The sequence below is a fragment of the Quercus lobata genome, chromosome 3 (assembly GCF_001633185.2).
Source record: "Quercus lobata isolate SW786 chromosome 3, ValleyOak3.0 Primary Assembly, whole genome shotgun sequence".
NCBI classification, from domain to species: Eukaryota; Viridiplantae; Streptophyta; class Magnoliopsida; order Fagales; family Fagaceae; genus Quercus; species Quercus lobata.
Window position 1 is genome coordinate 39,130,199 of NC_044906.1, and position 17,158 is coordinate 39,147,356.

The following is a 17,158-nucleotide window of genomic DNA, read 5'->3' on the forward strand; positions in this document are numbered from 1 at the left end:
CCCCTGCCCAGACCACACCACCTTAAGTCTCGGAAGGGACCGGTGCCTCTATGGCGGGTGAAGTTCCTCCACCTCCACCCAAGCCTCAGACATATTGCACTAAAGAGAGACGACACTGGATGTGGGAACTGGTTATGGATAAAGGGTTATGATTTTGAAGAGAGCAGTAGGGTTTACATGCCAGGAGAATAACCACCTATCCTACTTATATAAAGGGTAGGGTGGTGTCATTTAATTTGAGCAGATTCCCAAGAAACGCTGCAGACAAGGCAGCTCTGGCACGATTTCCAATACTATCCGCCACCACAAGATTTAAAGGTCCTCGTAAAGGCGCACCTCGAATACTGAAACATCAAAGGACACTGCGCTGGTGAAGAATAAAGTAATGCCTCTTAATTTGGCACATCTCCCATGCAAATGGAAGAACACAAACAACAGTAAGGTACAGAACTGGAACAAGCCGCGAGGTGGGCCCAACATCACCAAAACCCTTCTTCCCAACTAAAAAGTCGGGAAGCAGGATTTTGAGGGGCTATTGTGGGGCCTGAAATTTGGAATTCCGGCCCACTTCACATTAAGGGCCCAAATCCCAAGCCGAGGAGTCCTACTACCAAGGATGTATGATGAGAGCCCCTTAATGGCCCAAGAATGTGGCCGAGGACGATCTCACGCTCAACACCTCACAAAACGCTTGAAGAAAAGGACAAATTCAGTACAAGAGTAGTACCAGCGGGAAAGCTGCCAACACCATAACGTGGAGCCCAGCGCCTGGCAAGCCCATACTCCATACCATGCTATCCAGTTTTTCCCAATCACTCTGACGTAAGGATTAATAGGACGAGTAACTGCCCCAAAAAAGGGGAAACTGACGTGTAGATGAAGAACGGGAAGGAAATACCAATATAAAAGGGGAAGGAGAACTAAAAAGAAAAGGGGGGGGGGGATCATGTAAAAAAAAGAATGGTGAGAATGAGACGCTCCTCGGACTTAAGCCAAACCTTCCAAACCACATCTGTGTAAGGCTCAGCTATACAATCCAAACCTACCTTTGTATGAGTTCTCATGAAACCAGGACCAGACCCCCGCCCAATGACCAAGGTCCAGCCTTTCCAAACCCACTCTCTACAAATTGTATTGTTCGGACCCTTTACGTACGAGCCCAATGTTATTCTTGGGTCGTTAAAAATCGTGTCCTTACATTCATGATAGAAAGTGTTATAAAATATAATTAAACTACTTGGCCCTGAAATTGTACTCACATACTTCCAATCAATTTTATTGTAAGAAGTAATTATCCAAAAAATAATAATAATATAACGGGTAAGAACAACCTTTAAATTATTTTTAAAAAAATATGGTTAAAATTTCATTTTACCAAATAAGAATTTTTTATAATTAGCTGTGGTTTGGATAGCTGAAAAGCCGCGCTTTTTGCGCCTGTGTTTTTTTTTTTTTTTTTTAGTTGTGATTTTTGACTTTTCTGTTAGTGCATTGTTCACCTAACAAAATAAGCGGTGGTGGATAGTGCACACTAGTAGGTCTTGTGCACTGTTTACAGAACCCACAAACATCACTTTTTAGTAACTTTTTCATTAAAAATGGGTCTCACGGTATTATTCACACAATTAAAAATTATTTTACTACAATATTTTCAGTTTTCAGCAAAATAAACTGCATCTAAATTGTCCTTTATTCCTCTCCCAAAAAAAAAAAAAATGCTATAAATAAGTTTAACACTTCAACTTTCAAATTCATTCTTCAAAAGTGCGAAATATTGGGTTCCCGCTTCCAGATTTTGAGAACATGAACATGAAGATGTGGATGTGGAGTGAGCAGCAGCGGCCTCTGCGTCTTCCACTGCTCCAATTCCTCATCCAATCCGCTCAGGTCATCTCTTTTTCTTCATATTCAATATCTAATCACTTCTCTCCAAATTTATTATATTCAATTTTTTTTGCAAACAAAAGGAACTGAAAGTCGCACCGATTGTGAAATACGCCGCATTGTCACTCTTCTTTGATCGATTCTACCCCTCCTTGTCCAGGTCCAACTCCAACTTTTTCACTGCTTTATTACATTACATATTTCAGGAATTTGATTCAATTTTTTTTTTCTCAAATTACACTCACTATGAATCTGCAATTGCGATTTAATTATGCAATTTTCATGAACTGAAACTTCAATTGTATCACAACACTATTTATATATATTTGTGCCTCACTATTTATTCACGGTTTTATTGCCCTTATTATTTGTTTTAAGCTTTCAATTACTCCATTACATTATGATTGCATACATAGTTGAGGACTTTGATCAATGTTTTCCTCAAATTACACTGCATATAAATCTGCATTTGTGATTTAATTATTCGATTTTCATGAACTGAAACATTAATTGTATAACAAGTTAACAACACAATTTATAGATTTGTGCAGGTTAAGCTTCTTCCGTTTTTTTTTTTTTTTTCAATTATTTCTAGTCTCAATAAGGATGACAATAAACCTCGGACTTGGTTTGAAGTTTGAAATTTTTTTTTTTTTTTTGTATTATTAAAATTTTATTTTTAGGAAGAATCGAATTTTCAAGCATTATTTGCATTCTCTCTATGTTACTGTTTTTTTTTCCCCCCCAATTTCTTTGTTCCTTTCCTATATGATGTAATGCTAAAATTGTAATGTTCTTGTAAAGGTTCACACAACAAGGGGATGACACTGCAAACTGGCTTTTGCAACCAATAAGAGAGAGCAACTTGCAGTTGTTTGCGCTTATTTCTATATGGGTTTCGAGCAAAGTGGGTTTTCATGTTTTAATTTTCTGCAGGTTCTCTTTTATTCTTTTGGGTTAAATTTTTTTTTATTGCTTCTTACAATGTTGATGTTTTTGTAGATACATGATTCCCGTCCATTGTCGGTGAAAAGTTTGAAGTCTTTGAGCGACAAGACTATCACGGAACAACATTTTACAACGCGTGATTTTGTAGAAGCAGTAAGCTACTTGTGTTCTACAATGGTTTTAGAAACTGCTTGCTTTTTATATTGTTGTGTTCACTGTGGTTGATGAGGATATTCTGTAGGAGGTGGTCTTATTGCAGGTTAATTTCATTGAACCATTGAGGTTTCTTGAACTATTGTGGTTTGATCTACATGATATAAAGATATAGATGGCATTTTGAAGGTGTTGGGTTTTGAGATTGGTACGGCAAACAATGCTTTTGTATTTCTTGAAGAGCTTTATTTTCAGTTCAAGTAAGCCCCTTTGTTTCAGACTCATAATTTTTATAGTTACATAGTCATAGACATATATAGTTTTTTTGTCTTAATTATAACTGGGTTCATCTAGGTACATCTTTTATGTGTTTTTGAATTCAGGGAAGTGGCAAAATTGGGCGAGGTTTTGAACTTTGAAGCATGCATTGATATTATGGATCTTCTTTATGAAAGGGATGAGACATCGGTTCTTTATAGTTCTCCTCGTTCTCTTGCTGCATCAGTTTTGGCATGTTCTTTTTTTCCTTTTTAACTATTTATATTCCAATTCAAGTAATTATAATTTGATGCACATTTATCATTTTCTTTCTTTTGGGGATAAGATTTTCTTATCTATTGCAGGTTGCTTCATATGTCATTACAGTCCCTAAACAGAGGCAGGAGTTTCCTGTTCTTCCCTGGGGTAAGATACTACTTGTAAATATCATCAATTCATTTTCTTCATCTCAAACTTGGACATAATTGGACAGTTAAACCGTAGACTACCTATCAGTCTAGGTTTCAAATTTTCAGTTCCATTTTTTTCATCCCACTATATTCGTATTTGTTTGTCAAGTAACCTTTTTTCTATTATTTTCTTTATATAATATATCCATATGGTAAAGAAAATTACATTCTTAATAATTTTCATCACACAGTCTATTTGGATTAGAACGTTAGAGTCTTTTAGCGTGTGAAATAACCTGCTTTATCGGCTGAGGATGGTCTTGCTTTCAGAACATCTGTTTTACCTCCTGTTTACAGCCGAGAAGGGTTGTGGTAGATTGAGGGCCAGCCTAAAATTTAGTTTATTATGAATGGACCTATGATAGATACACTTTGGGGCGTCCTTTCTTAACAACATGCTGTATCAGGCCCAAATGCAATGAAAAGAAGACAAGGGTTAGTTAGGGCATTCCCTATATGGGAGCTTAGGTGTAGTGAAGTTTGGACACAAGTTCCTGCATTTGATGGACATATGAGGGTAAAGACGTTAGTCCAAGAGAATAGAATTTATATAGGCACTTGGAATATAGGGTCTTTAAAATGGAAACTAATGTAAATAATAAATACAATGATCAAAAATTGAATAATCATAGGACTTAGGAGACAAAGTGGGTAGGTGAAAAATCTAGAAATTAAATATACAAGATATAAATTATGGTATACAGGAAAAGGTAAAATTAGAAATAGAGTTAGGTATAATCATAAATAATCCAGAGAAATCATTAATTTTCGGAGGATCACAACTTATTGCTGACTTTGGAATCCATAGAACTCTGATTATTGAAGATTTGGAACTTCAACCTATGATTGTTCAACTTGCTGATTTCATAGTTCACAGAGTTCCGTTAATTGATGCTAATTCAACCTGTTGATTAATTCAGTTTAGGAATTGAGATCTGAAATTTCACAAGCATGTTGAACAAAATAGATATAGCATATGGCTTTGGACTTAATTCGAAAGCTTGTAGGTAATGCTTCCCTCTTGCTAAATTGATGCCATAAAATATGAGTAGAAGAGACTTAGGAGGGTTCTGCATTGGATTGACTCATACAATATTTATTGCCATATAGGATCAAGGCCACTGTAATCTCTTAGCCTTATTACCAATCACTAGGTAAAGTGTGCAATATTTGTCGAGTTAAGAAATTTCTATCTCCAGGTGATGTGCTAACGAGGTGCTTAGCTGACAGGACCACAATTCTGTGTATTGGCTAATTTCTGTTTGTTTTTTAAGGGAATTTTGTCTTGAAATATTTAATTATTTCTTTTGCTTGTTCATTGAAAATCACATTTCATTTGCTTTGCTTGTAGTGGATTATATATTGTATGGGGGGATAAGGATTTGCTTTAAGAGTAAACCATAGCCTGTTAGAAAGGGATTTCAATGATTTGTTTGTACTTTAATCTTACTTGTTGATTTTAAATATCTTGTAGCCTATAAATACTTAGAAAGAAACAGATTATAGATTTTAAACATTATTTGACTTTGAAAAACTTAAGAAAAAGAGGCAAACGGCTCATGCAAGTATTTGTATTAGTATTGTAAGCATAGTGTCTTTCAATAATGAGAATGTTATGCACTCAAAATAACAAAAACACACACATAGAGAGGATGTGTTTCATGAAGCTTGTTACAGAACTATCTATTTAAGGCTGTTATCTCAATTCTTACTCTATTTAAAACATTAATTTATAAAGAGATAGATTGATGCCACTGCATCATCAAGCATAACCAAACCTCTGACAAGAAGGTTAGTTAAACTATTAAAATTGATGCCACTAGCATAACTTAAACTATTAAAATTATGAAATGTATTTGATAAAATATCATATTGTATAGTATATGCATCAAGACTGCTAGTATGATTATGACACTATATGAGCACCCCTTACTCCTTTTATCTCTATTTCTGTTTTTATTTTGCTAAGAAAAGTGTAAACCCTTTTTAGTCATCATCTCCTAGGCATACCTTGCATGTGTGTGCACAAGCTGTTATCTGAAAACTCCAATATGGTTGTATCCTCACCTTATAGGTGACCAAACCACATCAACAATCCATCTGTGTTCAAATAACATTTACCCTGTAATTTTAAGTTTGTGGATTATGTCTAAAAACACTCATGGTGACATGGGCATGGTAGTGAGGGGCAATTGTGAAAGCTGTGACAGTTTTGATTTTGATGGAGTGGCAGTTTATGTTATGTTGATGCTAAACTTCACGGTGCTTCAATTGCCATGTTACCTTTAGATAGCAACTCATCCACTTAGGTCATACTTTCAAATTGGTAATCACTTCACATTCATAGTGAGTGCCACGCTTTAAGAGTGGCATTGTAATCCCTTGGTATATCAGTAAGTTTAAAAAGTTTAATGACACAAATTTCATAATTTTTTTGACATATATATTGAAGATTTGAAGTGGGCATGTCATGATTGGTGCATAACAAAGTTTTGGATACATAATAATAATAATAATAATAATAATAATTAAAAAAAAGAATTAGCATTACTCTTTGGTATAAATGGCATATTTAAGGCCAGACTTCTTTTTCTTTTAGTTGTTATAGGGTGTGCTTGAATTCTCTCCATTCCCTGACCATTACCATGGGACCTTGGAGCCCTCAAATTCATGAGGCCCGTTTGATTATTATTGGGCCATATAAACACCTAGTGAAAGAGCCCAATATTGTAGCTTATGAGATATGAGTAATGATGGTTGATGTGGGGGTACTCATTGTATTTGATTGTTGATGTGGTCCCAATCCCAACTCTTAAGTCCAAATTCTAACCCTTTAAGTGAAAGGGTTTCCGAACTTTGAGTGATAGACAGCTTTTCTTGATGCACTGCTGATTCATTCATTAGCCGGTCATCTTTGTCATTCCATAGTCATCAACCTTGACTCATAACCACATTGCTGTATTTGATCATCAATCTTGTGGTCCACCAAAATGTAAAGCCATTGTCGTGGTCCGTTGTACATTACTTACATGAACTACATAGAATCACTGCTGACAACACCTATATATGATCCTGGATTTCTCCTTTGGACGGCGTAGTATATTTCTCTCTCATATATCTCTGGGATTTATGTCGTGGACTTTGAGCTGTATCCACAACTTCCCAAAAAATAATTGTAGCACCGTAATTTTGTCACAATTTTGACGTAACATATTGTGATGGATGAAAAAAAAAGTATTGAGTTTATGTAAAAATTACAAAAAATAAGTTATAATCTGTCATATAAAATAGTTGCGAAAAAGAGTTTGACAAAGGATGTGTTACTAGAATTACACCAAATCCCCTAGTGGGTCCACCCATATTCTTTACTTGGATGTGAGCCGTGATTCTAGTCGTAAAGTACAAAATGGCAATGGAAAGCCTGTTAGTTTATAGAGAATGCTCGAGTAAATTTAGATCACAGCGTAGATGAAATTTTTTGTTTGGTACAGTCAATATTCTTTTGAAGTACAAATTTGTCTATGAGGATAGTAGCTGTAATCTGTCCTGTTGTGCTATTCCTGAGTAAAAATGATACCCCCTCCGACTAGGGGAGAGAAGAGGAGTGTCTTTTGCTGAAGTGATAAAAGCAAAAAGGGGAAATTTGTTACACATTTGCCTGGATTCATAGCCAAAATAAACTGAACTGGTGACTCTTAAGTCACGAGTTTACTTCATTTTGGGCTGTGTGTAATAAATACTACCCAAAATTGCATCCTCTTTGTTTCTTTGTAAATGTTTTCAATTGAAAATATTTTTAGTCAACGTTTTTAGGTATTTGGTATGATCTAAAATTTTCCAACCACAAACCACCAAATCGATCCAAAACTGATGCCTCCCAACCACTTTTGGCGCCTCTCATCTGCTATCAAGCCTCCTTGCCATCATTTGCCATTGTGAAATGCCAGTCACCATCTGATCCAAAGAACAATAAGAGGTTTTGACGATTTGCTACATTTTTGTTTCAATTTGCTTGCCATTGCACCGATTTGCCTGACACTAAGCTAGTCGGAGAAGGAAAGAAGGGAGGAGTGGGGGTCTTGGAAAGAGAACAAAGAAGGAAGGGGGGGGTGTGACTGTGTTTTGTATAATGTTTTACCGAATATTTTTTAAATCAAACATTTTACAAATTTTTATAAAAAGTTTTCCATTCAATGGAAAATATTTTCAAATTTGACTAAATTTACAATGAAACGCATATCTGAAAATGCAGAATATGTTTTTCAAAAAATATTTACAACGAAACAAACAAAGTTTAAATGCATGAGTGAAAGAGTCACATTGGATAGAAGTGTACCAAAAATTGTTATTTCCAATGTTATTTTTTAAAGAAATTATGAATTAGGACATGGACAAAATTGCCAAATGTCCATTTCGGGAAAACTAATTAGCATTTTGTCCTTTTTCCCAAACTAAATAGGGAAATGTTCCTCTTTTGAAACTCGACTTTTTCAAAATCGAGTTAAGCCCTATAGTGACGTTTTCAAGGACCTATAGTGACGTTTTTAAAGACTTATAGTGGCGTTTTATAACTTAATACTCATGAAATCGAGTTATAGGCAATAAAATTGCTTATAACTCGATTTCATGGATATCAAGTTATAAAACGTCACTATAGGTTTTTAAAACGTCACTATAGGTTCTTAAAAACGTCACTATAGGGTTCTAGAATTTTTTTTTTTTTTAAACTCGATTTTGAGAAAATTGAGTTTCAAAAGAGGGGCATTTCCCTAATTAGTTTGGAAAAAAGGGCAAAATGCTAATCAGTTTGGCTGAAAAGGGCAGAAGCCCATTTTGTCCATTAGGACATCGCAAAACATAGGTTTTCTAGGTTATATTGATTAATATAAAAAAAATAGTTTTATCTCTTTTAAAACAATTAAATTCAACCTAAAGAACTTAAATGACAATACTTAAAAGAAGATTACGTAAATTTTATCCTTTCAATTAAGTTTTCTGGTGAATCAATTTCAGTAAGTGCAAAATTTTCTGTGGCCAGTGGGGCAGTCATCAAACACAATGTCTAATGTCAAGATTTTCATCGACCAGTAATTCACACTGGGTATCCATCTGTATTAAAGGAGTCAGCAAAGATATTTGACCCAGCGACCACCATAATATTCTTCCTTTAATTGACAAATTCGATTTGATAGGTGGGTAAGGACTTTGGCATTTTCTGTTTACATACAGTCATACCTCTTCACCCCTAGGTCTAGGTGTACAAGGGTTGTTGAGAACCAGCCTGTGCTAGAGATATAATAGCCTTCCCAAACATACAAATGAAAAGCACACGTGTGAATGCGACGAGTAAAGGCATAATAAATATATGAAAACCAGTCTGTACTAGAGAATATAGCCTTCCCGTAATAACTCTTTGATGACAATGTAGTTGGTTTGCATGCGCATATCTTAGGAGTTGGCTTTGCTTTTGGGTTTGTTTTTGTTTTTGTTTTCTTGCTGCAGATTGGTTCTCTCTCTCTCTCTCTCTCTCTAGAGGATGAATCTTTTTGTGATTAAAGTGCGTGGGAGTAGTAGGGGTGTTGGTGTTCTTACAACCTGTCTCTACTCTCTACTCAATGTTGCATGTATTGGAATTTATCCAATGACACAACTTATGATGACGATGAAATCATTAAAAATCTTGGGGAGAAAGTTCGTACACAAAATTTTACACCTGCTCGTGGTGTATTGTTAGTGGTAAATAAAAATAGAGTTATGTTAACGGGTATCATAAGATGTTTGTTAACAATAATTTTTTTTGACTGTAACAACAGGTTTTTTGGTAGCTTTTGGTAGTTTTTATCTTGCAGTTTTTTTTGACAATTTTTTTCCTTTTTTTTAACTAAGACACATATTGAAAAATCTTAACAAACACCGTACGGAATATATTAACATTTCTCATAAAAAAATATAATATAAGCTTGTAAACTCAACTATTATAAAAAGAAAAATGGTAATAAGCAAGATCGGTACTTGTTAAGGTACAAAAAGGACAAAAAAAAATGGTCAGAAAAAAAATCAAAAAAAGATACCGAACTATACTTAATAGAACTGAAAAAATAAAAAAATAAAATTCAAAAAAATTGCTATTAACGGGACCTACCTTATAAAAAATATTATCAAATTTTGTGTGCATATAACATTGCTTGGCCCATTTGTACTGTTTTTAGTTATAGCCAGCTAGCTTGCTTGCTTTCAAGGAAACTGATGCTTTCCTGGCATTGCCACCTGCTCTACCATGGTAGGCCAGTACCTGGGTCCTTCTTGTACTCGTACTTTTTAATAATATGACCATTTTCTCTTTCCACTCCTGCGGTACACCTACCAAGTATAATCAGTTCTTGCCCTGCCTGCATTTACTGTGTTGAATTGAATTATTGTTTCGTTTGCTTCTGTCATCTGTATCATACCAGTCCTCCCTTAAATTGGGATATTTTTTTTCTGCTCTCAATTGGACCATAAGTTTTGGACTACCATAAACAAATATAAACTTCAATATTTTGGTCAATCATGTGTTAAAATCATGGCCAGAACCTAGGTAATCTGATGTTTAGTTAGCCAAAAACTAATTCTTTATAATTAGGAAAACATTTTGAGTAGGAGATTTCAAGCTAACCCAAGTGTTGTCTAATACAAGCTTAATACTCATCTAAGTTTTCTTAAACTCAAACATAATCTATTAGAACTTGTGTTGATAATTCTAGGCAGGTGTGAACTTGCTGAGAGAAGGCATTGATCCTCCTTTTAAGGTTTCAGTTATCAAAAACCCAAAATTTTGTGGAAAATTGTTTTCACAACTTGCACCATGTTAAGTGGGTAAATTTGTTAATCTTCTTTAATGATATAGTAATAGCTAAAAATATTGTTTCATTAATTATATTCTGAAATTTTCATTTTATCAAGTGGAAAAATCTCTCATATGTTAAGCGCATGAGACCATTCTCTCATTGACAGGTGAGCTAGTGCATGAGATACCATCTCCTATTAAGCATAGTGGCAATGAAGCTGAATAGTTCAATTTATGAGATGAAGCTAAGCACTAATTGAGGAAAATTTTGTTGTTGCAGTGAAGTTCGTAACCTCATGCAAAGAAGAGGATATCATAGAGATCGTCACAGACATTCTGAAGCATGTGTTTGAGCCTTCTTGATTGTTACAAGGTATTTGATTTTTAACCAGGAAGCACTAATGACTTATGGATGCAAAGTAGGCAAATGTTATTTTCACCCTCAAAAGTATCGCTTTAGAACTCACACGTGTCATCCCACCAGGAGGTGCTGGTGCTGAAGCAAACATTTTGGGGTATTGAAGTAGCATCCCAAGGAAAGCTCTTTTTTAATCCTTTTTTGCTAATCCTCATTAAAAGCTACTTAAATTTACGTTATAGTGAGGTCTTTTATCTGTAAAAAGTGATTGTAATAAAGATGAGCCCAGAAAATTGTGAAAATAGATAGTTAGGTGGGGTTTCATCAATCCAAATCCAGAAAGTGCTTTTGGACAGTTCATGAAGTGTGGGCTCTACCACACGGCCAATTGAGTTCATGGACAAAAACTCTTAATTTTTCATGTCCCTTTAGAGGTAAGTCTCAAGAGAGAGGGAGAGAGTGCCAAAACTTTGTACTGCCGAGCATGGGCATGTGTACCATATGTGAATTCTATTCTTATTTCCAGTTGTTTTTTTTCTTTTTTTGAGAAATTACATAAAAAAAAACCTAGAGATTATACTCTCATATTGGGTTCTAGATTATTATTTTGTCAATTACGGTTTTAAATTGAAACCTCTGTTCATCTCCATTATTCATTTATGTTATGCTGAACAATAATGGAGCGAAAAATGCAAGAAACCAATGATGAAACTTTGCATTTCACCTAGGGTATGCATATTCATAATCCAATTTAATGGCTGAAATATTCTCCAAAAAAAAAAATTAATGGCTGAAACATAAAGTTTTATCAACAGTTTCCATTTTCTTTCTTTTTTTGTTATTTTCCAGAATAACGGAAATAAATAATAATGATGGACATAGATTTTAAATTGAAACAGTTTCAAAAGTTTGAGAATTTAATTGATAAAATTAAAAGTCTTGGAACTTAATCTCAAATAGGGTATAAATTTTGTACTTTTTTTTAGGGGTAAAAGCTATGTATATCTTTTTTTTTTGAGAAACCGCCCCCTGCAAAAGAGGGAGGAGCTAAGAATTCATTAAAATTTCATCCATATAGGCTACATTAGAGACATCAGGGACTTCTTCGATCCATGTACAAAAAGGAGAGAAATTACATGCAGCTCTTGCTAAGCTATGAGCTACCTTGTTTCCCTGCCTGCGAGTATGCCTAAAAACTAAATGTCTGAAATGAGAGGAAAGGACCTTGATGTCAGCAAGAATGTGACCAAAGCTTGCCGAAGAGAAACTCCCATTCATCATAGCTCGGATGGCTGTGTCCGAGTCACCCTCCAATATGATATGATCAAACCCAAGCTCATGAGCAAAAGAAAGAGCTCTTCTTGCTGCCAACACTTCCACCATCTCCACTGAAATGGGTAGTGGAATTACTTGTGTTAATGCAGCCATAACTAGACCATGGTCGTTGCGGATAATGACGCCCAGCCCCGCAGCATCATTCGCTTGAAAGGTGGCGCCATCAAAATTAATTTTTACCCAATCCAAAGGGGGCGGTTCCCACTTGGTGAGACTTCGAGTGGGAGTGGGAGGAGGAACCGAGGTGTGGGCTTGATGAAATTCCTGGAGTGCTTCTCTTGCCATCGAGTGGAGGAGTCTTAAGTCCGGCACAGATTCACCCAAGCGGAGCTTATTTCTTCTATTCCAGATCAGCGACGTGATCATTGCAACCAGATCCGTGGGGTGTCCTTTCTCCATAGATGTCTGAATAATTTCCAGGAGACTTGTGCAATCCTTTGCATCATTCCTAAGAGGGCCGAGGTGAGTATCCCAGACACTTCCCAGTTTTGGGCACAGCCAAAGCGCATGCAGGGAGGATTCCGGCATTGAACCACAGAGTTGGCATGTAGCATCAGTTAAGACTTTTCGCTTCATCAGGTTGACCCGGGTCGGAAGAGCATCAGAGGCTGCCCGCCACAACAGAGTTTTAATTCTGTTTGGGACGTTTAGTTTCCAAAGCCCCTTCCATGTGCTTCTTTGATGCGAGGGGGCAGAGGGACTTTCAGCAGAGGATAGCTCATTCTCAACCAAAAATCTGTACCCGGCTTTCACAGAGTAGGCCCCATCCACCTGCCCCGGCCAATATAGTTGATCCTTAGCTTCGGAGAAGCTTAGCGGAATTGATTTGATCGCTTTGGCTTCCAAAGGGAGGAAGTTGTTATCAACAGCATCTTCAATCCAGCAGCTACTATCTCTGTCTATTAGAACTGCTACCTGCGCATCGCTTCCAAGGAAAGATGGGTGGGATTGGACCTTAGCACAGTGAGGATCCGGCAGCCACCTATCATGGAATATGCGAATGTTTTCTCCATCGCCCACCCTCCAATTGGCACCCTTGTTTATGACCTCCCGCCCTTTTAGGATACTTTTCCAAGCAAAAGAACCCACACCATCCTTTGCCTCAAGGATATTCCCATTCGGAAAAAATTTTGCTTTGAAAAATCTATGGAAGAGCGAGTTTTTTTCCTCTAGAAGCCTCCACACTTGCTTGGCCAACATGGCGTCATTAAACTTTTGGAGATCCTTGAAACCCATACCCCCAAGGACCTTTGGGAGGCAAAGGTTGCTCCACTTTGACCAATGGATTTTCCTTTGCTCCCCCCGTTGGCCCCACCAGAATTTCCGGATTAGCTGCTCAATGTCGCTGCACAAAGTAATGGGCAGCTTGAAACAACTCATGGCGAACGTTGGTATGGCCTGGACAACCGCCTTCAACAGCACCTCACGACCCGCTTGGGAAAGAAGTTGTTCCTTCCACCCTTGCAACTTCGCCCAAACCCTCTCCTTGATGAATCTTAGGCTGGCTTTTTTGTTTCTGCCCACAAGGGTAGGCAGTCCGAGATATTTCTCGTATTGCTTGACCTCTTGGGCCCCGAGGTGGCTTGTGATCTGATATTTGGATTCCGGAGTAGATGATTTGCTGAAAAAAACAGAGGTTTTTGATCTATTTAGTTGCTGCCCTGAAGCACTCTCATAACTGGTCAAAAGATCTTGGATTTTCTGGCATTCCTCCATGGAGGATCTACAAAAAAGCAGGCTATCGTCGGCAAAGAAGAGGTGGGTCAGCCGGGGGCCTTTTCTACATATGGAGACTCCTCTAATTTGGCCCGAGGCCGCTGCATGGTGGAGTAAACTATGGAGACCCTCCGTACAAAAAAGAAACAGGAAAGGGGAGAGGGGGTCCCCTTGCCTAATGCCTCTAGTGGGGTGGATAGGGGCTGAGGATTCGCCATTGATAAGTATCGAATAGCTGACTGATGAGATACATTCCATCATTAAGGCTACCCACCTATCCGCAAAGCCCATACGTCTCATCATTAGTTCCAAATATTTCCATTCCACGCGGTCGTACGCTTTACTCATATCGAGTTTCAGCGCCATGAAGCCTGAGTTGCCTGCTTGGTGATGTTTCATGTAGTGGAGCGTTTCGAATGCCATTAAGATATTATCTGTAATCACCCGACCTGCCTGAAACGCACTCTGATTTTCTGAGATTATTGATGGGAGGATAGTTTTGAGTCTATTTGCTAGCACCTTAGACACTAATTTATAAATCACACTACATAAGCTTATAGGGCGGTATTCAGAGATACATTCAGGGGATTTTACTTTAGGAATTAAAGCAATATGAGTATGATTTATGTTAGTGGGAATCTTACAGTTTTGCAGGCAGTCAAGAACGGCAGAGCAGACATCCTCTCCCACCGTGCTCCAAAAAGACTGAAAGAAGAGCGGGGGCATGCCGTCTGGGCCCGGAGCAGTGATGGGGGCCATTTGTTTCATGGCTAGTTCTATTTCCTCCCTCTGGAATTGCCGGAGAAGCATTTCATTCATGTCATCCGTGACTGAGGGGTGAACCTTTTGGAGGACTTCTTCAAAATTGGAAGGGGAAGACGATGTGAAGAGGGATTGATAGAACTCAAAAGCGATGTTCTTGATCTGACTCTCACTAGTACACCAAACATTCTGACTATTCCTCAGACCAGTAATTCGGTTTCTCCGGAATCTTTGGGAGGCCTTGGTATGGAAATATGCTGTATTTCTGTCTCCGCACTTCAAAAAAAGAACCCGAGAACGCTGCTGCCACATCTGACTCTCCTTATCCAGCAGCCCATTTATTTCCTTTTGGATCGATTTCACTAGCAATTGGTCCCCACCATTTGTTTTTGTGGCGAACATTTCTATTATTTTTATTTTGTAATTTCAAAATAAGAATTACTTTTCTTGGAATAAAAATGTTTTACAAAAATTTACCTATGAAATTATATGGAAGCTCTTTTATCAAGTGTAGTATCTAGCATGTCCAATCTTTATTTGGCTGAAATTATTTAGTATGCCTGGTGTACTATATTTTCTTTTCATGTCTAAATAGATGTCACATATAGATCTCACATATGGGATTTATATTCATATGAGATAGAGATTTAATACATTTCTATCAAAAGAAAAAAAAAATGTAATAGATCATGTGTACAATATAATTTTTCCACTCGTGGCAAAAAAAAAAAAAAAAAAAAGTATATTATCACATCATTTTATAAAAAAATTTATGTTTTTGTGTATAGTATGGGATGCTCTTTAAGAATATTTGTTCTAGATATGTGAATTTTATACAACCGAAAGTAAGACAACTGTTATTTTATGTTTTGGTTCAAATACTCAAATGGAATCCTGCACCTCTTATGACTCAGACGATGGATCTGGTGGAAGGTTCAAATTCTAAGTACAGCAATAAATTAGCTGTAGAAAAATAAATAACTATAAATGGACTTATGTTTTCCAATCATTGCATGGATAACTTATATTTATGTTTATTAAATCCATAAAGTCAAAGGTGACATGAATTTGATTTTGATATTTTATGTTCATTATGATGTGCTTCAACTCCATACATTCTCCATCTAGTGTGTGTGAGTGAGAGAGAGAGAGATTGGTTGAATGGCCTTACTAACTTTCCTACTGTAATTAAGATTGTTTCATGGTGCAGGATTAATCATGATTCTTCACAGTATAAATAAAAGATTAACTAAAATAAGAAGCTTGAGTAACTAAAAACTTAACTTGAGGGTGGAAATGTTTGTTTCGAGATTCTTAATACCCACTATTATTATGAACTAAAACTCGATTAGTTCTTTAAGAGAGAGTCCATGACATTGCTCTCAAAGCATTTAAGACCACATTTCATTGATTGTGTCGGCTAATAATTGTAAATAACTACCCAGCCTCCAGCCACTTGGTGCAAATTTGAACTTCTTGTCTCCCCTACCAAACAAATCATATTCATTTTTCTTAGTGGTAAGTAGGTACCACTGAATTTGTCAATTTTTGTGTGGACGAGGTACTAGTAATTGAGCTTTGTTAACTTTTAGCCTTTGGATTTTTACCTCTCTCTCTCTCATATGTTTTAAACTCCCAGTTCAGTAATTTGGTTGCTCTTTTCTTTTGTCTTTGTCCCAAGTACTGGTAAGCAGGAAAGTGCTAAGGAAAATTTCAAAACTTAGTGAGGGATATGATTTACGAGTAAGATTTCAATCATTCAATGAACTCACTAGTCACTATAATGGCTTATATTCTTTTGTTTCTTTTAGAAGGTGCGGTGGGGACGAGAGGGGGGTTATTGGTTTGGGAGAGGCACCATGCTTCTACTTTTTTGTACCAGAAATGCTTCTTCTGCATTCCATGTTTTTATGAATTCACTTTTGAGACAAGAATCGCCCTTTGGTTTGGTTCGAAAACTCCAACATCTCATGTGACACCACACAATTGTTACAGTAGCTGGGAATAGGAAAAACCCATTGAGATTTTAAAAGTGATATGGTCACATGGAATATTCATGACTTGCTTGAGAAGAATATGTGGGTAAATTATATTTTAAACCCTATAATATTTTTCTTTGAAGAGTTTAAACCCTATAATTTAGAGTTGCAACAAATTAAACCCTACATATATTTTCAAAAGCTATAAATTGAACCTTTAAATTTTGAAATTTTGAAGAGTAACAAATTAAATCTCACGCAATTAAGTGGAATTACAGTGTATTTGGAATTCAACATTGGATTGAGGGTTTGATTTGTTACTTTTTAAAACCTAGGGCTTAATTTGTTATTTTTGAAACTATATAATTTAATTTGTTACTTTTTAAAATTTAAGGATTTAATTTGTTATTTTTGGAACTATAGGGTTTAATTTGTTATTATCCTAAATATAGGGTTTAAAATGTAGTTT

General features: G+C 36.4%; 1 protein-coding gene across 3 annotated transcripts; it reads left to right on the forward strand.

Annotated features, from left to right (window-relative positions):
• Positions 1-1,777: 1,777 nt before the first annotated feature.
• On the forward strand, positions 1,778-11,389 carry LOC115982365 (cyclin-J18). 3 transcript variants are annotated; one of them, XM_031104941.1, is made up of 10 exons: positions 1,778-1,887; positions 1,968-2,044; positions 2,689-2,791; positions 2,887-2,985; positions 3,074-3,091; positions 3,175-3,245; positions 3,369-3,495; positions 3,609-3,669; positions 10,820-10,912; positions 11,024-11,389. In XM_031104941.1, the coding sequence occupies exons 1-9, from the start codon at positions 1,804-1,806 to the stop codon at positions 10,900-10,902; spliced, it is 723 nt and encodes a 240-aa protein (XP_030960801.1). In that variant the 5' UTR covers positions 1,778-1,803; the 3' UTR covers positions 10,903-10,912; positions 11,024-11,389. The 3 variants fall into 3 exon arrangements, with proteins under 3 accessions (XP_030960801.1, XP_030960800.1, XP_030960802.1); XM_031104940.1 differs by having other exon boundaries at positions 10,820-11,389; XM_031104942.1 differs by lacking the exons at positions 10,820-10,912; positions 11,024-11,389 and adding an exon at positions 4,913-4,991.
• The last annotated feature ends 5,769 nt before the right edge of the window (positions 11,390-17,158 follow it).